Genomic DNA, 26684 nt, shown 5'->3' with positions numbered 1-26684 from the left:
TTTATTTATAAAATGCTTGTATATTATTGTTTTTGCACCTTTCGGTCAGTGAGGGTACAGATTAACTCATTCCCAATCTTTCGTTTTATGAGTACAGTGTATACACAATTGAAGTACACAATCTTTTTTTTATGAGCACTGTGTACATTGAAGTACACTTTTTTTATTTCTATGAGTACTATGCATGTTCAATTGAAGTCACAATCTTTAGTTTTATGAGTACTGTGTACATTGAAGTACACTTTCTTTATTTCTATGAGTACTATGCATGTTCAACTGAAGTCACAATCTTTAGTTTTATGAGTACTGTGTACATTGAAGTACACTTTCTTTATTTCTATGAGTACTATGCATGTTCAATTGAAGTCACAATCTTTAGTTTTATGAGTACTGTGTACATTGAAGTACACTTTCTTTATTTCTATGAGTACTATGCATGTTCAACTGAAGTCACAATCTTTAGTTTTATGAGTACTGTGTGTACTCAAATGAAGTTATTGTAAAATATTAGTTGGTTTTGTTTGTTTTCCTTTTTGAACTATGAGTTAATATCATAACTCCAAAAATAAATGTCAGATTGTCTTTCAAATTTTTGGTATGAAACCTTGAAGTTCAAAACCAAATGTCCAAGGATGAAGACAATGACCCAATATTATGCTAAATACAATTTTTTAGTTGACATTGTCTTCCAAAAAAATTACCTTTTAGATGTTTCAATGGCATTAACTTTTATAAGGATTTGCCATACAACTGAAGCTCAAGAGCTATTTCTGCTGAAAAAGGTGGATCATTTTTGTTTTTCTCATTATAGGGTATGGAGACACATGTTTTTCTCATTATAGGGTATGGAGACACATGTTTAAGAATAGCAATGTTTACATTGGCAGCATGTATAAAATATTAACCCTAAGTGTTTTGTAATTTTTCATAATGGTATCATCTAAATTTTGCAATGGAAACTAAAGCCTGTATACAAAAACTACAATAAAAAGTGCAAAATTTGTTCATTGCCCAATACACCTGCACTAAAAATATATATAGTTAAAAACATTTTGAGCATATTTTAACAACATTTTAAGCAACAAAAAATTTATTGTGTCAAATGATACATAAGTACTCTGTCAGACACCATGGACATTAATGTTCAATATTAAACAGACATTCCCATCATAAATCAAATAAGAATGTGCTTCTAATATTAAAAAAATAAACATCAAAGCAGACTATTTGCCAGATCAAAATAGGGACTTTTCTCACATCGCTGAATCCAGGTCTTAACATTGGCTGGGCAATCTTTCTGAGCCTTTGCCTGGCTTATGACAGACCACATTACAATATCAGCCAAAGACAAGGACTTTCCAGCCAACCATTCTGAGGATCCTAATCTGGAGTTTAGGGTTTTCACAACAGCAGCATTTTCCTTCTTGTTGCCTCTGATATACTGTTCAGCAAGATCTAACCACTCATCAGTCTTAGTGGCTGCTGCAGGGCAATTATCATAATCTGGATTCAACAGTCTTTGTATATAGCGGGCAATATTGGACTCTCCTTCTACGTTGGTCTGTTTGTGTGGACTTACCATTAATGTTGGTCCATTTAAAACTGCAAAATGCAAAAACAGTGCCAATGTCATTGATCTTCATTAATGATAAACCAATCCTCCTAAACAGCTCAAGGAATTTACTGTTGGAGGACTCCAAAGGGAGAAATCCAAATTAAGGTTTTAAATGTTAAAAATTCTGAAGTGCAACTCCTCCTGCACCGCTGCAGGGATTTTGATGAAATTTTACAGGAAGGTTGGGTACCATAAGTAGATGTGCATGAAGGAATATAATTTATGTTGGATGACTCCAAAGGGAGATAATCCAAAATGAGTTTTACATTTAAGTCCTCATTCTAGTTTACCGTGATATATTCAATACTTGATAGCGACTGCAGGGGCTTATGCATTAAACAGATATGGAACTGTGATGAAGTGATAAAGTGCAACTGCATACCATATATGATTGACCTAGCACAAGTGGTTCATATTAAACCAACCTAATCAGAAACTTTACATGAAATCTTAACATAAATGCCTATGTCAAAACAAGAGGCTCCCAGGAGCCTAAATTGCTCACATGGTTGAATTTTGTCTTTCAAGGGCAATATATTTAAGAAGAAGTTGTCCAACAATTTTAACTCTTGGAAGACTTTGGTAGGACTTATCATAAAGATCATTTCATCAATTGAAAGTTTCTTTCTATCTATCATAGTTTTCATGATACTGGATGAAAACTGCTAAAAAAACATCATTTTTCCCCTTTCAAGGGCAATAACTCTTACAAGGAGTCATCTGACAACTTTTATACCTGAAGACTTTTGTAGTCCTAATAGTAAGGATCATTTCAGCTATTAAAAGAATTAGGCTAACCCCAACAGTTTTGGTGATGTACACAAAAATCTACTGTCTGACCATATGTTCCATTTTCAGTAATGGCAGCAATGTTTTTTTTATGGATCACAAATCCCCAAATCAGTTCTGTGGAATATACCCCTAGAAACATTTGTACTGAGTTTAGTTGTAATTGGTAAAGTAATGTCAGATGAGAAAATTTTTGAAAGAAATACCATTAAAAATAGCAAAAAAAACATTGAAAAAGGGAAATAACTCCAACATGGCTTCACAGATTAAAATGAAAATTTAACTGCAGATAGATCTCATTATTCTGAACACTTTCGTCCAATAGAATTTAGCTAAACCTAATGGTTTTGAAGATACATGCAAAAAACTACTATCTGACCCCTATGTTCTATTTTTAGTAACAGCAGCCATATTTTTTTCGACAGATACCAGTTCTACACAAGATACCCCAGAAAACGTTCATACCAAGTTTGGTTCCAATTGGTCTAGTAGTGTCAGATGAGAAAATTTTTGAAAAAAATACCATTAAAAATAGCAAAAAACATTGAAAAAGGGCAATAACTCTAACATGGCTTAACGGATTAAAATGAAAGTTTAACCGCAGATATATCTGATCATGCTGAACTCTTTTGCCCTAATAGAATTTAGCTAAACCTTATGGTTTTGAAGATATATGCAAAAAACTTCTGTCTGACCTCTATATTCTATTTTTAGTAACAGCAACCATGTTCTTTTGACAGATCAAAAATCCCCACATCAGTTCTATGCAAGATATCCCAAAAAACATTCATACCAAGTTTGGTTCCAATTGGTCTAGTAGTGTCAGAGGAGAAAATTTTTGGAAGAAATACCATTAAAAATAGCAAAAAAAACATTGAAAAAGGGAAATAACTCCAACATGGCTTAACAGATTAAAATGCAAATTTGACCGCAGATAGATCTCATCATGCTAAACACTTATGCCCAAATAGAATTTAGATAAATCTAATGATTTTGGAGATATATGCAAAAAAACTATTGTCTGACCCCTATATTCTATTTTTAGTAACGGCAGCCATGTATTTTCAACAGATCAAAAATCCCCACAACAGTTCTATGCAGGATACCCTAAGAAACATTAATACCAAGTTTGGTTCCAATTGGTCAAGTAGTGTCAGAGGAGAAGAGTTTTGAAAAATGGTTAATGACGACGACGATGGATGCCAAGCAATGACAACAGCTCAAATTGGCTTCGGACAGGTGAGCTAAAAACAATACTTAAGCCTTCCACTACTTTCATCACTGGCGAGACAAAAGTTATACAGACCAAAACAAGTTAATTGATTGATGTTCAAGGACATCAAAAGACTAGAAATTACATTTTTTTTTATCAATTAAACAGATGAGGCAGATTCATGTGCTGGCTAACAGAATCAAAAGTCTGCAAGAAAGCATGTCGCCCACTTTAACACATTTTTTTGTTTTAACAAGTTGTCAATCTTTCTCCAGTATGCTGCATGCACGGAAGAAAAGCAGAAACTACCAATTTTAAAGTCTTTAATATGACCCGGCCAAAGAAAAAACCCATAACCTCCTGCACTCAAAGTACTATGAGATAACCAAGGTGGTAACAAATCTAAACATAGCGGTATCAATAGATCAGTTACCTTTTTTCCAAACAAGTGTTAACGAGATCTCACAGTTATCCCTCTCAACACTGCCACCATTCTGAAAGACTTGTCTAAGCTTTGGGGACACACTGATTACACTGGAGTGGGTATAGGATGAACCAAAAACCTTAAACTTCTCACAGGCTAGTCTATACAGTACAAGTAAAGATAGTGGAGGTTTGTCTGGATCAGCGCTCACTACTACATCATGTATAACATCACCCTTAAAGAAAGAATTTAAAAACACCAATTTAACAAATTATTACATGCATTTAAATAATATGATAAAAAAATGTTTAGGATAAAATTAGATTTGCAGTACATCTTTGGTGATAGTCTTTTCACATGAGTGTTAACAGACAAAGAAAACAATATATACATATATAAACATGACCAAGGCAAACTGTGGTATCCTTACACCTTGTTGAATATTAAATTCTATTGAATGCTTGAGTATTTCTAGAACAAGTTGTTTAAATTACCTATAAGTGTATTATGAATTCTGGCCAAAAACTGTACATATAAAATTTTGAAAAGTAGGGAATTTGGTAAAATTCTGACATCAATGTGTCAACTATGAAAGAATAAACCAAAGTACAAATAGGCAGATGACTCGGTCATAAACACATTTAAAAACATCTATTGGGCAGTAGCCATTTTTCTATTAATTCATAGAAACTGTTTATTTTCAAAGTCCTAAGTTGATCAGACCAGACCAAATTATTGCAAAATCAGTACAGGATTATCAAATACACAACTTTTAGCATTGTACAACATAACTTTGGGTTAGAATAAGTCTTCTTTACCATTTCTTTACAATTCCATAGTGATAGCAGTATTTTAAACCGTGATTCAATTCATAAGGCCAATTTACAAAGTTTGGTAAAAAAGTTAAAACCTTTTGGAACGACAGGTGGATATTGTATTTCAATATTGTAACACAATATCACTGAAACATCTACCTTTGTAAAGAGCAAATAACAAGTAAGCTCAGAAAGATTGCTCAGTGACAGACCTTGAGAATACATTTGTACCTAAACTTCTTATCAACCATGCTAGTTGGTCTTTTATATTATTTACTATGAAAAATTGTTGGACTGGTAATAGAGGGGATACTTTTCTTCGAAGGATTCAACAAGTGTTTGATTAAGTTTTTTTTCTACTGATATTATTTGCCTTGAAAATTAGTCTGTCAGTAAATGAGTTTCTCTGATGAATAAAAACCAGAAAAACTACCTGCAGCCAAAATTTATTCATTTATATTCATGAACTAAGATAACATGTACATATATACTGTGTTTTACAACTACACAAAAATGCAACATCAGATGTGAATATCTCATAATAAGAAATTGGGCAACAAGTAACCACAATACAGGAAGTAAATGCCTACCAAATCCATTTTCTTTTGTGACACTAAAGGTACACTGCCAGCATCAGATACAGTAGCAGAACCAGTTCTAGAGGAGGAACTACCACTAGGGGGAGCTGTTGCCTTGTATCTGTTACTCAACTGTTTCACTGTGTCACGTAGACATTGTAACCTGCTGAATATCTCATTTTGTTTCCTTTCTAATGCTGCCAGTGGATCAGTTTCTGCACTTGGGATTTCATCAGCCTACAACAATAAGTTTTAAAGTACAATACCCAGAAACAGAATCCTTAAAATGATCTACCTAGTAAAACTTGTGTCTGTCAATTATGACTTTTTCTTTGTGTTTACTTTGAACCTGTGTAATCACACCTGTTTAACTGGAACAAAATTATTGGCAAATGAAATGTTTTGCAGTGTGCAGCTAGATATGACTGCAGAGTTTTAATCCTGAACAGTTGGGGCAAGTATTGACACACAAATTCAAGCTTTATACAGATCTGATTTGTGATCGGCCTACAACAATAAGTTTTAAAGTACAATACCCAGAAACAGAATCCTTAAAATGATCTACCTAGTAAAACTTGTGTCTGTCAATTATGACTTTTTCTTTGTGTTTACTATTGAACCTTTATACAGATCTGATTTGTGATCGAATTAAATATTCAACACGGGCTAACAGCAAGACCAAATTCAAAGTGCCCCCTATTTGGCATCTTATTCCTGAATAGTTCCACAACCACCAAAATTAATCAAAGCTTTTCTGTGTGTAGTACAATTACTAAGAGATCAATTCACTGGTACTCAACTCATTCTCAAGAAACAATAAAAATGCTATTTGTTTCCTTATTCCTAATCTGTTTTAGTCACTACCCCCAAATCTAATCTAAATGATCCTTCAGTAATCATTTTAATAGCATAATTTCAAAGAGATCAATTTGTCTGGATCAAGAGAATGCTTGTTTTTGGCCCCTTTTTTTCACCCTTAATTTCTAAATCGTTCAAATCCAAACCCTAATACAATCAAAGCCCTTCCTTTATGGCATGAAGTATTATAGTACAAATTTAAAGTAATCCATTCACTTATACATGTATTCAAGTCTTTGTCCAGACATCAGGAAAATGATCCTTTATTTTTAAACAGTTCAAGTCACACATCCAAGTTTCCAACTGTGATATATGGAACCTTATGGTAAAATTTCAAAGAGATCTTTGTACTTACACTCGGGTTATAGTCCGGACATTAAATTTTACTGACAACAACCAAGGACAGCATGGGACTATTATACAACTGCAAATTTTTTTGTGATAAAATAGAAAATTAAAAATAGGCTAGGGCTGTTTATAATCATGATAATGTATGGGGCTAGTAACTTGGGTTTTATAGACAATATACCAAAAGGAAGACTAACAATGACCTATCTTCTAAAATGGAGAATGTTTTTCTTTTTATAAAAATGGTAGACAGATGAACAACAAGGGACTCCATGATTATTATATACCTCCTGTCTTCAAAGTGGGGGTTAAATCATAAGTAAGGCATACAAACATGTAAACGAACAATAAATAATCACTTATAGCACAAAACTCACATATATAATGAGACTTCTTCCTACATCAAAATCATGCCTTGCAGTCTACACTTCTTGAGCAGCAAACTTGATATCAATGCCTCATTGTACACTAATCACTATACTTGAGAATTTATATCAATTAATAAAAACTATATCTTCATTATTTTGACATTAAGGATGAACCACATAGTTCAAGAATACAATGTCCACATAAAATAAGATGAAATAATGGTACATTCCCTTCGCAACACTTTGCATGACTTCTTTTTTTTGACACATGCAAACTGACTTAGAATCTTAAATACATGATTTTGATGTAGAAATAAAACATTGATGATGATAATAAACACCACCATGATAGTTAAGTAGGGCATATCTGTCATCTTTAAGTTGCCTGATTAGTCACTCAGCCTGTATGAGGAATGTACTGTATTCCTTGTATCTATAGTCTAATAAACCAAAAATTCCTAAAATAAATTGTCCGATCATTTTCAATATATTCCAGGAAAAACTTTATTGCAGGCTTTTTCTTTTAATTACAAAAACAGATACTTACATTTGATTGAATTCACTTATTTTTGTATACTAGGAAATGAATGTCCGCTCAACTTAATATCTTAATTTTGCCACTAAATTAAAATGACTTACAGGTGACCCAGGGTCAATTCATTTGACCCTTCACACAGGAAGTTGATATCTGACAGCAACCGAAATTGCTTGCAACAATTTGTCTCATCTATATAAAGCCATACTGTGAAAGTACTTTTGTTTTGGAGTACCAATTTTCATGGTTTTCATGAGTAAGCCAAACCACAAAATTTGGTTTCCAACAAAAAGGAGAATGTCATTGACACATGAATGTCCACTGAAAACCTCAAAACCACAAATTCAAGAATTCACTTGTGTTTCTACCCTAAAGTTGATTCCAATAAGCACCTACATGTATATTGAGTCGGAAATAATGGAAGCACTTTGTCTGTATAATAAGGTAGCTTTTATACTATAAATATTCCAAGATACTTAACTCTTCTTTTTTATTCACATTGTGTAATTTACATTATTTAAGTACAAATTAGCTTGGAAGCCAAATTATACAAGTCTATTATAGTGTTTAAAGAGATATCTATAAGATTTAAATGCGAATAACCATCAAGTAAATCAGTTAGGTCTTAAAATCATTGCATAGTTATGTAAAATTATACAACTTATCTTAACTCATCTGGGAAATTTATTGAGTGCAGTTAACATCTTGCCTTGGCTGAAAATGTTACTGGAAATGAAATATGGTTCTTAATTGCGATCAGAAAAACAAAACCTTTTATAATGAGTAACTTCTATGTAGCTGTGAATCTTTCTAAAACAGCACAACAGTAAAAAGCTCAATACGTGTAGCACACCTTTTTCTAAATCAGAATCCTTCAATATCAGGGCCAACAATCAAAAATGGATCATGATGGGCACAGTGCACTTGATTACAATACCATCAAACTAAAACAACAACAGACAATGCAACCTTATTCATGCTTTGGCCATAAAAATTAAGCACTTGCATCAATAATGCAGACATAAGTAAGTAGCAGCAGTTTTAATATCAGACCTTAACTTGTACTACTTCAGACTGAAATTTATCAGGATTATATTCCTGTACACTTTCTTTTTCCTTCTTATCTGAACAAAAATCTGAAACTACACTCCCCATCACACAAGCATATTATATCCTGATACCATATTAATCATACACTTACATTTTCTATTTAACATGCACAATGAATGTACATCATTCCCTGAGCTTAACAAGCGCTATAAATAGATTAACTGCAGAATCATTTACATTCACCTCATGAGGTATCAGTATGCATATGCCTAAGTGGGTGTACATCAAAACATGTAGGCTAAAAAATATTGTGCGCTTTCTTTTTGCCTTTTTCTGTTTCCGTTTTGCAAATGATATCATTTTTCATAAAAAATATAGTGTTAATATCAAGCTATGACACAAAAAACTTGTTTTTGAGGAAAATCGCTATTTTCATGAAAAATAATGCTTTAGAAGGGAGGTCTATTTTATAAACTCAAAAAAAAAGTGAAAGTAGAATAAGTCTTTTTTTAGTTCGACCTGTTCTAGTGTACCAAAATTTGGGTCTTTTTTTTTCTATAATGGACCTAAAAACTTTTTTCGAAATTTCCTTAATGGAAAAAAATTATCAAAAGTTAGATTGAAACTCCTTGTTTAATTTTGAAAAAAATCATGAAAATTTAAGGTTTACTATGTAGAATACAAGACTGAGACCATGAAATAAAGCCACAGATTTTTCAAGAACCACACAAAATTTAATCATAATTACAAATTCCATTGGAAAAGTTTAAAAATTAGTTAACTTTGAACTGAACATATCTGCTATAAATTTTGTCTTTGGTTGTCCTGAATTCAGCTGAAATGATTTTATGTGAATTCAATGTCCTAGACAAACATATATATTACATACTATATAGTCTACAGAGAAAAGTCAGACTACACAAGAATTAAGTGCATGAGTAAAAAGATCTTGCTAGTAACTAGGTGTACATGAAATACTTTGCAGGGCAGAGCATGCAATACAACCTCAGAGGTCAAAACCCTCAGCAGTTTGTCCAAGTTTGGTCACTACATGTACATTCAAGCCTTGTACATTTCAGAATTTTTATTATAATCAAATATTGACAAAGCAAAGGTTACTGACAAAGATTGATTGTGGTCTTACAAAATTTTTAACAAGATAATTACCTTAAATTGCCTAAAATCTAAATAAAGATCTGTTTATATAGATTCAATATACCATGGAACCAAAAGAATTGAAAAAGGGCCCCAAACTGAGAATCTAAATACAATGTTCAAGTAAGTTCATATTGAAAAGTCCTGTTGTTGAAACACATACTTTTGTATATACTATAATATTTAGTTAACCCCCAAATTGTTACTTTTTCAAACTTGCATACCTGTACATATATCATGTGCATATATAATATATTGAAATAAAAATTTTGGTTTTTTATTTGGCGTTTAAACCCTATATTGTTTACCCTACATAGCATACCCGTGACCTATACAGCACCTTTACTGTAGTATATATGAAATATATGATATAATGAACATGACATTTCATAGTCTGTTTCACATGCCTTAACCATACCCTAGACCTACAGGAGCTGGGGTTGATATAGCATGTGATATAAATTTTGACATGAAATATTCAGTAGATACCATTGAAACATTTTCCCACTTTAAAATTCCCCCCAAAAAAAACAAAGTTTGGTGAGCTATATTGGAATCGTAATGAGAATAGATATGGTGAATGTGTCAAAGAGACCCCATCAGGATGAAAAATGGTAGGGTGCAGGTTGCCCTAAAACAACATTATACACAAGTACAGCTAAATAGTTGCCCCCCATATACTCCAGCTGACTAGTAACATAAAAGTAAACTGAAAGTGAAAACGAAAAAAATACAGAGGCTAGAAATTCCTGACTTGGGACAGGTGCAAAAATGTGGCAGGGTTCATGTACTTAAAACTTTGGTGTGATCACAACCCTCTCCCTTTTAAATCTGGCCACTGTGGAAAAAATATTACAAAATTAAACACACCTAAAATCAGTTCAAAAAGGTGTGAGTTCCTTGTTACAACAGAAAAATAGAAACTGATTATACATTACACAAATGCACAAACCAAGGACTACCAGCAGTTAACAGACAACCAGCTCCAGACCAGTTTAAACCTATAAAAAGTTATGACCACATTGTATGTAATATCAATTCCAATTCTTCCCATGCAGGGTTAAGAAAAAAAAATATCTTAAATGATTTGACAACAATATCATAACTATATCTATTAAGAATTAGCCTACTTAACAGTTTAGTCAACTTAATGGGCGAGTATTGAGCTTCCCCTGCTTTGTGAAGAATATTACCATAAAATAATAGGGTGGGAGATACCTGCACATATTATTTATTTACAAGTACATCTGTATTTGAGAATGACTTATTTGTATTGGTTGAAAATTTACAAGATTATGATATAAAAAACCCTGATGTAGTAATTTCTTGGTTATATAAAGATTTCATTTGTTAAAATTTGAAACATTGCTACAAATACAAGCAAATCAAACATATGGTGATACATAAACACCATATGATGGTGACAAGGGGTTGTTACCATAAAAAAAAACAAATAACTAACAATAGAGAATGAAAAATCATCCCTTCTATCATAAATTTTATTATTATTGATATGAATACTTAGATAAAAAAAAAAAAAGACATTCTTTACTATCAATATCTGCTTAATTCAAAGAAAGTTTGGCAGGATATATTTAAGTATAGATATTGAAGTGGTCATTGTTAAGAGCCAAAATCTGTCCAAATCTCTGAATGTGTTATTGGAATTTTCTACCAAACATTGTTTGGAATTAGCTCATCTGTCTGTCAGCCAGTCCATTCCTCTGCCCACTTTTTTATATATTGTAAGTACAACTTAACTTCTTCAGAAATTTTCAATAAAATTCAATAGGAAAGTTGGGCATCACATGTAAATATAATAACTCTGATGACCCCAAAAGGTATAAAAAAATTTACATCGAAATTATGGAAAAAAATGAAGCCGAATACTAATTAGCTCAACACTGTCCGCAAAAATCGTTGAGTTAAAAAATGTAATTTAGACTGCATGGCAAGTGTTTTAATGAGACTCAGGGTTCATTTAGTTAAATGAATCACTTCTACATGGTCTTTCACATATGATGCTTTATTATATTGTTCGAAGACAAAATCAACTGATATATACCTATTCCCTCCACTTCAGGGAATCCCTAAAATCGCAAACAATAGCTATCAATCGTTTTTTCTTTGCTCAACATATTTTTAGGACCAGCAATATTCCCAGGCATGATGATACAGGTAACCAAATGCAGAAATGTAGAAACCTTTTAAACACTTAGCTTAAGAAGGTGATCCAGATCAAAGTTACAATCATGAATCCCCTGCTTTTGATGAGATTTAAAAAATGTAGGTTGCAGAAGTTTCAAAATTCCTACATAATTTGTTTCTTTCTAGAGAAGCCCTAAATTATCCCACTGATTATAAATTTTTAAATGTTGTAAAAACTAATTATTAACTATCACCCCCAAATTGTTTATTTCGCAATTAGATTGTTGTTTTAATTAGTACATGCAGGTCTGTCCAGATGTTCATGCATTTCCTTGGAAGCCATACATCTTTAAAATCACACATTGATTGGTCAAACAAAACTCACAACTTTCACTATGCACCTCCTATCAAGTCATACAGATTTTGTAGCACATTCATTGGTCATAAAAAAAAAACTACTGGAAATTTCACTTCTACAAATGTATATCCAACAAAAAAGAAAAAAAATAATACTTCAAAACAATTTTAATACCTTTTTCATAAAAATTAAATATTTGCCAGTTAACTTTAGCAAAACTCTTATTATTTTACCATCATTGAAAAAAAAATACAAAACTAAAAATTAATCCCCCCAAAAATAAAAAAAAATATTTCTATTTCATATTTGCCTTAAAAATTATCAACATTTTATGATTTGTGACTTTTTGTCCTGTGACTTTTTGTCCTCAATTTCCACTGTGACTTTTTATCCTGTGACTTTTCGTCCGTGACTTTTTGTCCTGTGACTTTCCGTCCTACATTCAGAATAACACTGTATACAACTTTATGCTCTACATTCCACAGATGTGTCATCTGCTTCCTGTATATTACCACCATTATACACAGATCACGGGACAGGTGGACTAGCAGGGCAGTCAGACTTATCTTGAATAATTATACAACGTTGGGATATGACTTAAATAATTAATTTGATGTCCCAGTGAATACTGTGAAAGTACTATTGTTTGTGCTGTAACTATTTTCATGGTTCTCGTGGGTAGGCCAAACCACAAAAATATGAATGAATGCATAATTTTTAGATTTTAGATATATTACAATATGAGAACTTACACTTACAGTTTGAAACTATAGCTTCTGAGAGAATGTCCTCACAATACATTTTATATTAATACAATATTTTTTAACATTATGGTTTCATGTATAAATTGAATAATTTACGACCGAGTAAAATGTTTTTACAACTCTAAACATACCTGATAGTCTTTCTATTTGTCTTTCACAAATTAAAAAGAATGTTTTAAAACATTACAAACAATACCCAATATTTTATTTTATACATATCCTAACATTACAAACAGCATTTATACAAGAATGCATAATTTTATACTGTATCAAAAAGTTTACAAATAAAGATAAACAGAAAAACACAATAAAATCAAATTAATACAGAGTTTGAAGACATTTATCTAATTAGCTACTATTGTTTGATTAATAATTAAGGTAATTCCATGTGGTGTGTTGCCTCCAACCGAGACTTAAATTTATTAAGGGTAGGCTGCCTTTGGTCAGGCTCCAAGATACAATTAATTAACCATGTCACAGTGCAGGTGTTACAGGGCAAAAGATGACATTTTGAAATAAAATATGTTGGATGAAAAATACTTGACTTGTGGCCAAGCTAAGAAAAGCCTGTTTGTAAGTCTTGATATTTGTAGGAATATTTTTATTATAACATGTCATAAAAATAGTTTTATACTTATAATTAAGTACTACTTTTAATAGATTAAGTTAAGTTTTTTGAAAGAAACAGGCAAAATGGGAAAAATCAGAAATATGCATGTCAAAACCCCACTGATCTGACAATATAATTTCACTCAAGGATGCTTTCTTTGTTTGAAAAGACTATTATTTGTTCTCTGTATCACTGGATTTGCACAGAAATTTTTCAACAGAATGTTAGAAAAATGAGGTTTTTGACATACTCTCGAAAGATTCATGTCCAGTGCATTTCAATGAAATTATAACTCAATTTACCAAAATGATATAGAAAATCCGGTCTTTTTACTTGATTCATATGGTGCAAATAGTCAAATTAAACTTTCAAAATGGTGAGGTTTTTCACACAATGTTTCACCCATAACCCAATTCTTACAAAGACTGACACTTAAAACGAAAATTAAAGGAACTTTGAGAATGTTAATGCTTTTTTTCCCATGTACTGACATTATTGGTCCTACACTGAAAAACTCAAAATTTATCAGGCTATAGATGTCAGTACTTCAGGTTTGTGCTTGTGATAGCACTCAATAAGACTGAACTTAGTCAATTTCTCCATTATGGTTCTTTGTGTAGTAAAAAAAATTACACGATTGTTACTGGTGTATAAATGAATAGATAGAACTCCACTTGTAAAATCACAAAGTTCCACTTTAAGATCAAGGTACGAAACAGAAAAAGGTGTACAAGTTTGTCTCTTAAATTTTATGCTCAAGGTATTTTTAAAAGAATCAGACAAATCACAATTCTTAAATTGTAAATTATTAATGATGTTCAACAGATATTTACACATTTCTGGTTACTATAAGTTCAAGATCAATAATTAAGCATTGAAAATATGAATTGTCAAATAAATGAGCTTTAATGGATTAAAAAAAAAAAAAAACAAATCTTGGACATTAAATCAACATAGCATTAGCTTTCAAATGAAATCCTTCAAAATCAAAATTGTTCACTCTGAAAAGTAATTTTAGCATCTTAAAAATAACACTGCTGTAAATCATGAATTTTATATATTTATTATACACTCTGTCTGCTAATACATGAATTCACACTTGTCATTTTGCTCCGAATGACCCCATATCTGTCTCTAAATAAGCTTTAGACATTTATGAAACAATGTAATTTTATAAAGTGTGACGTCATTAATCTTTAAGTTGAAGGAGAATTCAGAACAAAAACAACGGAAAAATGTATTATTTTTGTCAATGGCGTCCACAAGTGTAAATACATCTATCCAAACTAAGACTTGGTTTAGTTTACGTAAGGCCAAATAAAATAATATATCTGTTTCCTGCTCTTCCCTACAGTATCTATCTTATCTTTTATGTGCCTACCCTAAACATTTGGCTCAAGCATTGTTCAAGTCTATAGATTGTTTCCCTATTACCTCAATGTCCATTTTATTTTTTAAAGCTGCAACAGCTGTCATTTTCGTAAATTTTCGTTTCTTTTAAATTTACCTTAACTTTGAATTATTTCTACTAAATTGTACTTTTCTTGTACAATTTCATTTGATACCCACAAATAAAAAGCATTAAATACATGAAATAGGTGTCCATATATGTATTGTGTTGCAAGACAAAAAATCAACCTAGATAAGTTCGTATGCATGCGACTTCTGGTAACCTTAATCCGTGCATGTGCTGTAAGGGTCGCTTCTTTAATAACATATCTGATTGCAAAGTGAAACTGGTTATTCAACAGCAAGGAAGATTGATGGACTCAAGCCATAAAAGAAAAAAGTTCGAATATAATGCAAGGATCCTTTTGAAATTTACGTATTGTGATATAATGCGGCTCAAATATTTATTTGAAAACTAATCAAGAAATAGATGAAATGAAATAAAAACAAGACACATGCTTATCTGTGTATCTGTTATTGTTATTTTTTTTACCAAGGTTAAAGTATTTTTAACCCTGGTAAATGGACTGTTGGCAATCTTCGGAAGTAATGGCGAAAAATAATTAGATCACACATATCGACCTTCTCTGATTAAAAAACGTTGTTTTCACAATAATCTGTATGTATTATCAACATTTATTGCTTCAATTGCACTACTACAAACTTATTTCACTGAATCAGCAAAATTCAGTAGAATCAAAACTGAACAAATTTGGCTGCTAATGCGGCTTTAAATCACATGATTTCCCTTCTCTTTTTTGTGCTGGTAGTGGTAGCTGGAAACAAGACTCTTATTATTTTTATTTTTTGTTTATTAAAAGGCACATCTGTCTTTGCCAGAAAGAAATTAAGGTTGGAATAGATCAACCTTTTCAGAAACAACAATATCATGACATTACTCGTCATTACCAGATTCCAGCCAGTAGACGACGAAAGTTGAAAGTTAACTCAGAAAAACTTACCACTGTGTGATAATTTGACACAGAATACATCACATTAGGAATTTTTATTTCATATCTGTCTCCATAAATTGGGTCTAATTTGTACATTTTCACAGATTTACCGGCACGTGTGGCACCTGTCAAATATTTAGGGGAGGTAATTGAAGTTCCCGTATTTTATTGATCAAACCAAATACCTAAAAGTCCTCAAATCGCATAGGAAGAGGAGTTTCACTATAAACAATCCCGCTAGATGCATGATGAAAGTAAGCAATATTTATCAAGATTCGGAAACTAGATACAAATAAACAGGATTACATGAGCTATGGAGAGCTCTTAACATAGACATGACAGATTACTGAAATGGAATGCATGTTGAACTAATCATACAAATTTGAAGATATTTTATCATTCAGCACATAAAATACGCTAGTTGTATACGTGTGTCATAAACAAATCACTCTTTATTAGCACTAAGCATGGCACGGAACAAAATACACGTATACTTATATGCACTTTATGTAGTCATCGTACATAGCCATACTTGAAAAACACAAACACATGATAAAAGCCTAAAAAGAGCATTTGGCTCTTAATAGATGGCAATCATACCCTGTCTTGTCTTGTCGTATTGGATATCTTCTTCTTCTGGTATCCAGTTATCCATCATATTTGATGATTACTAACTGCTGCACCCTGTGATAAGGGTCACTGCGTGATCGGGAGGATGCATATATAAATCCCTGATTAAGGTAACAATAATTAAAAAAAAGGACTTATTTACTGTGGGTTCACCAAAGCTCAATAGAAGATTAAGTAGAATAAAGTATTAAGACATTTAAAAGTTTTTATAATGCCCAATTTCTAGTTCTTGAAGCTTTTAAAACTGCGCTGTATGTTTTTACGTAAATAAGGTATGATTGGGATTAATTTTAAAAAATGCTCATTTTTTTGCTGATCTCCTCATTTAATAGTAATTGAAATAAAGTAAGGTTAAAAGCTAAAAGCAAAAAGCAAATACTTTTCTTTAAATTTTATATGACAAAACCAAAAAGTACCACATCTCCTATTTTTATGCACTAAGAAAGCAAAAAAAAAGTATAAATACTTATAATAAATTATGTGAAACAGGCATCAAGTTTATCTCTGGAACTTGCATGAACTGCAAAAACAGTTTGCCCACAACACCGTCTATCGATAAAAACTAGCTTTCAAATCGTCCTATTCCAGCAATGCTAGAAGTTGTCTGGCAAGCTATTTTCTAATTTGGTGCCATCTTAACGGGTATCGAGGAAAGGAATTCCAACCTCTTACATTGTAGGATTAAAATCGTTCCTTTGGTAAAGAATTTAATTTTGAGAGTCTCTCTACTTCATACTTTCACAAAATAATGTAATTCCAATTTTGGTTATCACTACGGTAAGATAGTCTTATTTATACAATATTATTTATTTCTACAATATTTATTTTAAAAATGAGTAAATACAATATGATCATAACTAATCCTTAAAGCAAGTGGGAATATAGTCTAGAAAAGTGTTTATTCAAGGGCTGTTCGCCTTTGCAGTGGCATATCCAGAGGGTCGGGTGCAGGGGGTTAGCATCCCCTTTTTGTTGGAAACTGTCATTTTCATGTGTGAAATTCAGTGACAAAAAATGACAATTTAATGTCCTAGCACCCTCAGCTGGCACCCCTCCTTTTCATTCCGAAGCAGTCGGTATTGAGTTCGCTTTGACATCACGTGACACTGATGCTGCTTAACTTATAAGGCAACCTAACCGATGGAGCTTACAACCTCGCATTACATTGGACAACAGTGACGATATTCGTGAAATTGGAGGCTCCAACTGAGGCTTTTGTGACCGGAATAATTTCAATCCAAAACAGTTTTTGACTTTTATACATTGGTTTACTTGGTAAACCAATTAATTAATCAATTGAAGAACGAAACATAGCGCAGTGACCGCATGGTTCACCAAATAAAATCTAAATAGGATTTGGTATTTTAGTAACAGACTGACAAAGCTAGAAAATTGTCCTTTTTAAAGAAAGTACTTGTTTTTAATATACGTTTGTTTGACTTGTCCAACGAGCCTTGAAATGGACATTTATGCATTATCAAACAATAATAAGCAATTCTGGCAGGTTATCAGAACATATATAACGAAAAATGAAATCATGAACATGTCAAAGAGACAAAAAAAAACAACGCCGAGATGAAAAACGTCAGCTCAAAGCCGCCCATGGGTCTTCAACGCACGGCGATGAAACCCTCGCTTCACAGGACAGGCTGCAGTGGAACCCATAAAACATTTAACACAGGTACAGCGAAATAGTTCCCACTCCTCTCCAAATATACTCCAGCAACATAAAAAACTGAAAGTGAAAACGAAACTATACATACAGAGGCCAGACATTGGGACAGGTGCATAAAGTGCGTCCGGATAAAGTACTTTGGCGTGATTGTAACCCTTTTCCTTTTTTTAAATTTGGCCACTGTGGAAAAAATATTACCCAATTTAACTCACCTAATAATCAGCTCAAAAAGGTTTGACACCCCATGCGGAGTTGAGAACCACGGTACATCACAAGACATATAATAAGGGGAGTATGGGCCGAAATCATTAATTTTTTTCAGCAGCACCCAAAGCTATAATTATTTTGAAAATCTACATCGTTAAGTAGGGGGGGGGTATCCAATCATAACTTTTTTTCTGTCCATGGCTTTGTAAAAAAATGTTTTGCTCACATTTGGATATTTTTTTCGAAATAAACCCCGACCTGATCAATATAAAAATAGTCGGAGCCTAAGAAACACAACCCGGGTCATGCCGAAAACTGCTTTTAAATACTAAAGTATGTTAGTTTCTATTTAAAGACCCAATATGAGTGAATCAATGTTATAATACATGTAACAACGATTAGACAATACTATCATATCAATATCTCTTACGAATCAGTTTAGTCAACTTAAAATGTGAGTATTGAGCTTTCCATGCTTTGTGAAGAATGTGACCATAAAATATAGGGTGGGAGATACCCGTACGTATTAATAGTTTACAAGTACATCTGTATTTGAGAATGAGTTATGTGTATCGGTTGAAAGAGTAATCAAGAGAACCAAGACACTAGCAGAAATCAAAAGAATGCAATCCATACAGGGACAAACACCAGACATGGAAACAGACAAACATAACAAAGAACATAAAGTAATTAAAATAATACATACAAAGTAACAAAAGTAAATGAGCAACTCGGACTTCACTAAAAACTGGTAGCATGGACCAGGTGCACCGATAGGTTAAGCGTCCTCTGCTTTTCTAGGAACACCCGCCAAGTTGGTCATAAAAAGTCAAGTACGGGGCAGACGAAAGAGGAAAGTAAAACTATGACACATTGAACAAATCGGTTTTCATGGTGCAGATAAATACACCGTAACGATCCACGAGTTCACGATGATGACCATAAAAATTCTGTAGTGATGACTTCAGTATTGTAGAACATAACCCTGCTCCAGAAGCCTAATTGTAAGAAGTCTACCGTGCTACAAAATGTCTGCGTAGTTGCGACAAGCTCTGGCATAACGTACGAGTTGTGATATGAAAACTCCATACGCAGGTGCTGAAGGGATGTTGCCACAAATGAAAGGAAATTGACAATTCTGAATGAAAAGTCATCGCGTTTGTCATAAACGTTAGTCAATAATTTTCCTTTACTATCGATCTCTAAGTGTAGGTCAAGATATGAGGCTGACTTCACAGTGTCTGTAGTATCCTTTATCTCAAATTCTTTGGGATAGATGCGATGTATCAAATCCCCGTAACTAGGATTGTTTAACGTTAATTCAACATCTGTATATCGGAAACTGAGATTAAAAGGTCTAGCTAAACGATTTTCTTTCTTTTGGATCAGATCGGCTATAAGGTCAGCCTCATGAAAGTGAAGGAATAGGTCAGCAAGAAGAGGAGCACAATTTGTTCCCATTGGAATGCCGACCGATTGTTGAAAAACGGACAAATATGTTGTCGATAAAAAAATTAGTATTTTGAACAAATCTTCTTCTGCATATTTAAAAGACAATTTGGAATTATTTTTACAAAGTATGGGGAATCTCTACCAAGAAATATATATTTGTATCTAGGTGTACCATCTTTTTTTTGAGAAACAACGATGTATAATGTTTTTAAGTCGGGATTTTAACTGAGAATGAGGAATAGAAGTATACAGTACTGAAAAATCATAGATTTTAATGCCACTATATTCTGATAATAATCTTGAATTGAGGGACTCCAGAAGATCTTTCGAATTTTTCAGGATCTACATTGAATTAATACCATTACGGAAGTAACAAGTATTGTGGTAGGACTGGAGACCCTCTTTGACAGCTGTGAGTATAGGGGTTAAAAGTTTTGACAGAGATTTGGTGGTGCATTTTTCAGATCCAGCTATGTGACGTTGTTTGTGTGGATTCTTGTGGAGTTTAGGAATCCAGTACACAGACGTTAACTCACAATCATCGTCGTTGGTAGAGAGACCAAAAGAGGATAGCACAGATTTATGGTTTTCCACTATCTCTTCTTCGGTAGTGGCAGTATAGGTCTTATCACTGCTATTATTTTCTACGTCTACCTCTGATAATAAACATTCGATGTAATACGTTTTGCAGACGAAAAACAATGTTGTTTTGGGCTTTGTCATATATATATAGTAGACAGTATTTTTGAGAAAAAAAATTAAATGTTTCTACGAGCTAGTGATAACTAGCGAAAACTTGGTGTAGTACTGAGTTTCTCGGTTATATTGAGATTTCTTTCCTTTAAATCCGAAACATTGTAACAAATAGGAGCAAATTGGACAATACAATACCTGCTATAATGTTACTACACACTTTTTCTTTTCCTGGAACAAGCAAATGTGTCTGTCCATTCAGGACTTTCTCTCTCATAAGTTCATAAGGGTAACAACAAAATTACCAAACACTAATTCGATCCATAATCAAGTCAAGTCCAAAATAAATATGGCAAAATAGATATTACAACACCGGAGCACGCAATGATCCTTACTTGGTACAGGCATTTCAAACAAAATGGTGGGTGAAATCTAGATTTTACAGCGCGCTAAACCTCTATCTTCAATTGCGGCGTGAATATACCAGTGATGATTAAATAGCATTTGCATGCTATTGCCTCCATAATCGGTACATCCGCAGTCACATCAGCACAAAGAATAATTAAAAAAAAACAATCATTATTAATTATTTTAGAAGAAACTGTGTATTTTTCAACCAATGACTAATATCTAAAAAAAGAATTCGGTAAGAGACCTTTTTCGACACATTTCCTCATATCCCTAATTCAGGATTGTGTTAAGCAAATATTTATAGCGTTCAAGAAAATCAGAGTAGTTAGTTTTTGCTCTATAGTGTAGCGAATCAATTGTGAAATAGAAACACCATATGCTGGACATGGAGGTATATTACTGCACTGGTAAGAGAAATTTATGATATTAAAATTAAAGTCGTCTCTTTTATCATAAATACTAGTGCTGAGGAGACCACCGTTATCATTTTCGACATGTACAACTGTAGGTCCAAAAAAGATGCAGAATAAGCTGTTTCTGTAATCTCCTTTATCTCGATCTCTGGTGGATGTATTGGCTAAGTCAAGTTTTTATTCTTTACGAGATTCTGAAGAAATTCTCGTATAAATATAGAAACAAATCCGCTAGACGAGGAGCACAGTTAATGTCCATTGGAATGCCAATGTTAAAAAAGCTCCTCCAAATGTATGCTATCAATGAGGAAATCAAGCACTTCGCAAATCTGCTTTTCTGTGATGTTTTCAGAAAATATGTGGAATTGTAACCAAGAACAACATTTTTTTTCAATTACAACAGTATCTTCAATAGTCATCAACCAAAAACATTTTGATGTTTCATCTAAATTCTTAAAAAAAAATTGACAATGGCAATTGACCAATGAATATAAATCAGCAGATATGTTCTTGTAAAAAGGACATTAGGTTAAGAAATGAACGTCATTTTCAATATCATTTTGTGTGCAGAAATTCCCTGTCCTTGGCCGGGTTTATTTTTATGCCTTTCCGTTTCCACTCTTAGATTGTGTGAGCTGATACGAAATTTACAGATTATTTTTCTCAGCTGAATTTTCTCTAAATTTAAGTATTCTTCTCTTTGGAAATTATTTTGAATGATTTGACTACTGCCTAGAGATTTATCAGTTCGGCAATTTTGATACATTGTATTATCCTTCATTTAAAAGTATATCTGTTTTTTTATTTATATCTGAACTGAATACATGAAATGGCTTTGTTCCATCAGGACCATAATTGATGAAGCATATCTAATCTTAACGTCCCTATATATTGTAATAAAGTTTTCTGTGTACGACTTTTTGGACGATAAATGACTGAAAAAAAATCTAATATCGCCCGTGCTGGTGATTTAATAACTACGGTTACACGTTGGCTATCAACCTATCCGACAAAATCTTCCGAAGTAGTTTTGTATCATCAAATCTTATTGGTTAATAATAATGAAACAATATTTTCTATTCCCCGACTTTAGATCACTTTAATGTCCTATATTTCCACCAGTTTTGTTAGATTTACCTTAAATTGTCGTATAAATTGAATTGGAATTGTCAGAATTCCAAGGAAGTGGAAGACTAACCGTATTAGTCCTGAAATGACATAAGTACTTCGCCCAATACAATTTATCCTTGCATGAAACGACGAACAAAATAAACCCTTCCTTTAATGTAAGAAAAAATCTGTTGCTCGGTTAAATTCCCATTTTTTACATCTCGATAGGACTGAAATGGTAGAATACCACGACTTAATGCTGAGAAATAGAAAATCAAAAGCTTGAAGCGAAAACAAGAATGGCGCCCAAGTTTGTTTGTAAATTGGGTGTCACGTGACCAGCATTTACGAAAATGGCGGCTTACGAAAATTTTCAACATGGGTTCCAAAACGTTTCTATCCCCCTTCTGCAATGGTGCAGGCGGAGTGAAATACTGTAGTAGGGTTTATCTTATGGTGTCATAGTATATTAAAGGTTGGAAAATGTCGACAAGAGGCAGACGGACACGTGGAAGACCACCAAGAACCCCTTTGTCAGCAAATAGAGCCAGACCAAGCATAAATTTCTTACGAAAGCCGAAGGCGCTCCAAAACAAAGATGAGTCTAACAACAGTTCTAGATGTAGCACCCCTGTCAGCATTCCCGGTACCCCTAACAAAAAAAATAATAGAATTGGGGCTAGAGAGTCCAGTCTTAAGAGTAGGAACTTCATTTCAAGAATTGCTTATGATGATATTGATGAAACCTCCAGGGATAGTTTGGACATAGAAGAAGGGGGACTGGATGATCTTGACCAAGAACCTGATGCTTCTGATGACTCATATGAGGAATCAGATTCAGACTATAGTGATGATAGTATAAGTACTGTCTCAAGTGTTGGAAGAAGACAGTTTTTCATTCGCCGTCCTATTACACCTGACATTGATGATGAAGCAGACATACCCCCTCTGATTTTACCATCAGGGTCAAACGATTTGACAATTCCAAATGACTATATTATGCAATGTCTTAGTGTTTATGAAGTTTTGCGTCATTACAGAATTATACTCAGGCTATCACCATTCTCATTCGAGGACTTTTGTGCAGCTTTGTTAACAGAAGATATGAGTGTCCTTTTATCTGAAATTCATATAACGTTGTTGAAAGCTCTTATAAGAGAAGAGGATGGTAACAATACAATGTTTGGTCCACAGGATACTAAAGACAGTATAAACATTTCTCTTTTTCAAATTGACACATTTACATGGTCTGAGTTGATAAGAGCCTATTTAGATAGTGACAAACATTCATGTAGTGAAGAAGCCATCAAATCATTAGAAATACCAGACTATCCTTTTGTTCAATTTCCTGACAGACTGAAAGTTCTAAAGACATTAACTGATCTATTTTTGGGTACAAACAGTGTTCGAGAAGAAATATTAAATGAAGGAAACATTCAGTATGATGATCATTGCAGAGCATGTCACAAGTTAGTATTATTAAGTGCATAAATTGAATGTTTGTACACAAATAATTCACAAAGATTATTTTTCCACAGGCTGGCGATTTATTATGCCTTATTTCACCCAATGTGATAATTGGAAGATTGTTAGTTTGTTATATTTACATTATTCAAATTGTTTCTAATTTTTTGTGCCTTTATTCATTCAAAAATGGAGTATTGTTTTACATGGTTTGATGTGTTCAACAATTGAATGAAGTACATGGAGGTGTTTACTATTTTGTATTTAAGTTAAACGTTGGTGCATTTGTTGCTTTCTACCATATCTATTCTTTTATATAGTAAAGTAAATCTTTCCGTCTGTGAGACGTAATATTTTCCTGTCTAGACCATAAAAATATATGTCTGTTTTCAGTTACTTGACCAACCCCATTTTTTTGCCCTGACCTTAACATAAGACATTTTAGCCACTAATTGAAAGTAAAAAAAATCAAAATAGGTTATTTCCAGTTGAAAACAAAAGTACTTTTTAGGTAAGTTATTCCAGTGTTTGAGTTAAAGCCATAAAAAGTTCCTAGATTCTCATCTCGCCCCACCTGATTTTTCATGCCCTCCTCCATTTTATTATTTTCAAATTTCCAGAGATATTATGTTCTTGTTTGGACTCGATTTCTAATAATCATTATTTGGTAACTTCCTGTTTGTAAATCAGTTCTTCGCTATTATTTCTTTTAAAAAATGGTTCCAGATTGATGAAAACTAGTATGGGTGTCAGCGGTAGGGACACATATACTTTGGTCAATGCTGATAGAGCTGTTTCAATACATTTAATCATCATGCACACATAGGTGATGATAAAAATCAGCAGTCTCAGAGGAATATTGTGATAAATTGTGACAGACTGACACAGACTATTACAAGAACTCTCTACAATACAGCAGTGCGCTCTAGTTACTCAACATGAGTAATATTTACTGTGGGAAAATTAATCGAAGACTGAAGTTGTCAAAGTCACTAATTGTCAAAATTTCTATGTATCTGATTTTGGCTTGCTTTCAACATCGGAAATAGCATGAATGAGATATGCTCTTAAATCCTTTGACTTCTGCTAGACTTTTGGTTTATACTGGATACGCAGACTAGGTACAGCAATATCTTACGGGTTCAATGACAACATCAAAAGTATATGAAACCTTTCAAGCTAATATAACAATAACATAAATGTGATGAATTTATTTGACAAAAATCCAAGACAGATACAAATGTAAGGAGACATGGCCATCCCCACTAGACGTCACGTAAGATGCACAGTGTAGGAAACCATTTTTTTCCCAACTTGCCATTCTGACTGGTAGAATATTAATCTTCCTAGCCAAATAAAAATTCAACTAGCCAAATTTGACAAGTAAGTTTTGGAAGTTACTTGCTGGAATTAAACAAAAGTGACATTAATATTGAGGATAAAATTTAATTCAGTGAGTTATGAATACATCTGTTCAACATAGTCCAGTAACACCATGACTCTTTTAAAAGTGTTCCATCTCATCAAGGTCACTGTCTGTGTCATCTTCATCCAACTTGTCTTCAGTGTCGTCCTCATCATTGACATATTTTTATTCAGGATTTATCACAAGCTCATTTGTTTTCTCTTTGATTTGACTATCTTCTGCCTTTCTATTTCTTTCTTCAACTACATATATATTTTTATTTGTTTTTAAATTTATCAAAAACTTCAGTTTTCGAATATACCCTCCCATTGAAGTTTTTCATGTACTTTTATGTAACAAAATAAGAATTCCATTTCTGAACTCTTATTTTAAAAACAAAATTATATTTCAACAGATTCATCATTATGAAATATGAAAATGTTTATCATTTGCTTCTTGTTCATTTTTATTTTGACATTAAACAACTAACTTGCAAGGTAACATATCTTAAATTACCAAGATTTCAATTTCGTTTGAAAACTAATATGAGATCGGGACCGTCATGTAGGTTTTAGCACATCCCGTTTACGGGAAATTAAAGTGGCATATCGTAAACAATGCTTTGCAAGTAAAAAAAATTGTGTATATCATGCCAAAATTCACTTGACATATTCAAGCTGAACTTCTTAAAATGTAGGGAACATATTTTTAATGTTTGTTAAGGAATGTTTTACTACATAACTTGTTGGCTGGTTAACTTTCCTTGGAACACGCCAATCAAATGGCGGTCGCCACATTGACGAGTGTAAGCTAATGAGAACCCGCTAAATTACACATCTACTCGTATTTGGCAAGCTGGCGAGCAGTGGTTTCCCACACTGGATGCATGATGTCTCCATAGATGGTCTTCTTCATTTCATACAAAAACGTCTTGGACTTTATCACATTTGAACTAAACTCTGTTCTATACATGTATATCTCTTGCTCTACTACACTCCCTTTACAAAACAAGTCTTGACACTCCTGTCTCTGACCCTACCTCATTATTATACTGACTTGTTGCCATCGTTATGGGTATTGGTTTCCACAGACTCTATAAACCAGTTTGTGTGATAGGTCAAGATGAAGAAAAAAGATCATTTCTTCCATTACCGTTTGTCAACAAAGGTATACATGTAGATGCAATTAATTTGG

The 26684-nt window shown here is 32.9% G+C and overlaps 2 protein-coding genes and 1 long non-coding RNA gene across 5 annotated transcripts in view; 2 read left to right on the top strand and 1 right to left on the bottom strand.

The window, feature by feature from the left end:
• Window positions 1-26684, top strand: part of LOC148619050 (uncharacterized) — a 196677-nt gene that overhangs the window by 64903 nt on the left and 105090 nt on the right. The window lies entirely within an intron of this gene.
• Window positions 1073-16184, bottom strand: LOC148619057 (aminoacyl tRNA synthase complex-interacting multifunctional protein 2-like). Of its 2 annotated transcripts, none has more exons than XM_088578596.1 (4): window positions 16040-16184; window positions 5447-5671; window positions 4051-4276; window positions 1073-1602 (listed from the first exon to the last, which is right to left on the bottom strand). In XM_088578596.1, the coding sequence occupies exons 1-4, from the start codon at window positions 16124-16126 to the stop codon at window positions 1214-1216; spliced, it is 927 nt and encodes a 308-aa protein (XP_088434722.1). In that variant the 5' UTR covers window positions 16127-16184; the 3' UTR covers window positions 1073-1213. The 2 variants fall into 2 exon arrangements, with proteins under 2 accessions (XP_088434722.1, XP_088434719.1); XM_088578593.1 differs by lacking the exon at window positions 16040-16184 and adding an exon at window positions 8597-8755.
• The window catches only part of LOC148619056 (nucleosome-remodeling factor subunit BPTF-like), a 33235-nt gene continuing 29488 nt past the window's right edge, over window positions 22938-26684 (top strand). The window contains exon 1 of one of the 2 annotated variants that reach the window (XM_088578587.1): window positions 22938-24090. In XM_088578587.1, the coding sequence (XP_088434713.1) occupies window positions 23105-24090 (986 nt within the window). In that variant the 5' untranslated portion in view covers window positions 22938-23104. The remainder of the gene's footprint in view (window positions 24091-26684) is intronic. The other variant, XM_088578586.1, reaches the window with a different exon arrangement.

This window comes from Perna viridis, chromosome 4 (assembly GCF_037379345.1).
Source record: "Perna viridis isolate PV_CMFRI_1.1 ecotype Kerala chromosome 4, ASM3737934v1, whole genome shotgun sequence".
In the NCBI taxonomy this organism is placed as follows: domain Eukaryota; kingdom Metazoa; phylum Mollusca; class Bivalvia; order Mytilida; family Mytilidae; genus Perna; species Perna viridis.
Note: the sequence above shows the minus strand (reverse complement) of the source record. Positions and strands in the feature narration are given on the sequence as shown.

Bases quoted from the DNA above. Each gene is read 5' to 3' on its own strand.
- LOC148619057 (XM_088578593.1), bottom strand. From the start codon at position 8,698: ATGGGGAGTGTAGTTTCAGATTTTTGTTCAGATAAGAAGGAAAAAGAA. The intron at 4,277-5,446 runs GTAGGCATTTAC...TCTTTCTTTAAG, and splicing joins CACAAAAGAAAATGGATTTG to GGTGATGTTATACATGATGT. The intron at 1,603-4,050 runs GTAACTGATCTA...TGCATTTTGCAG, and splicing joins AACACTTGTTTGGAAAAAAG to TTTTAAATGGACCAACATTA.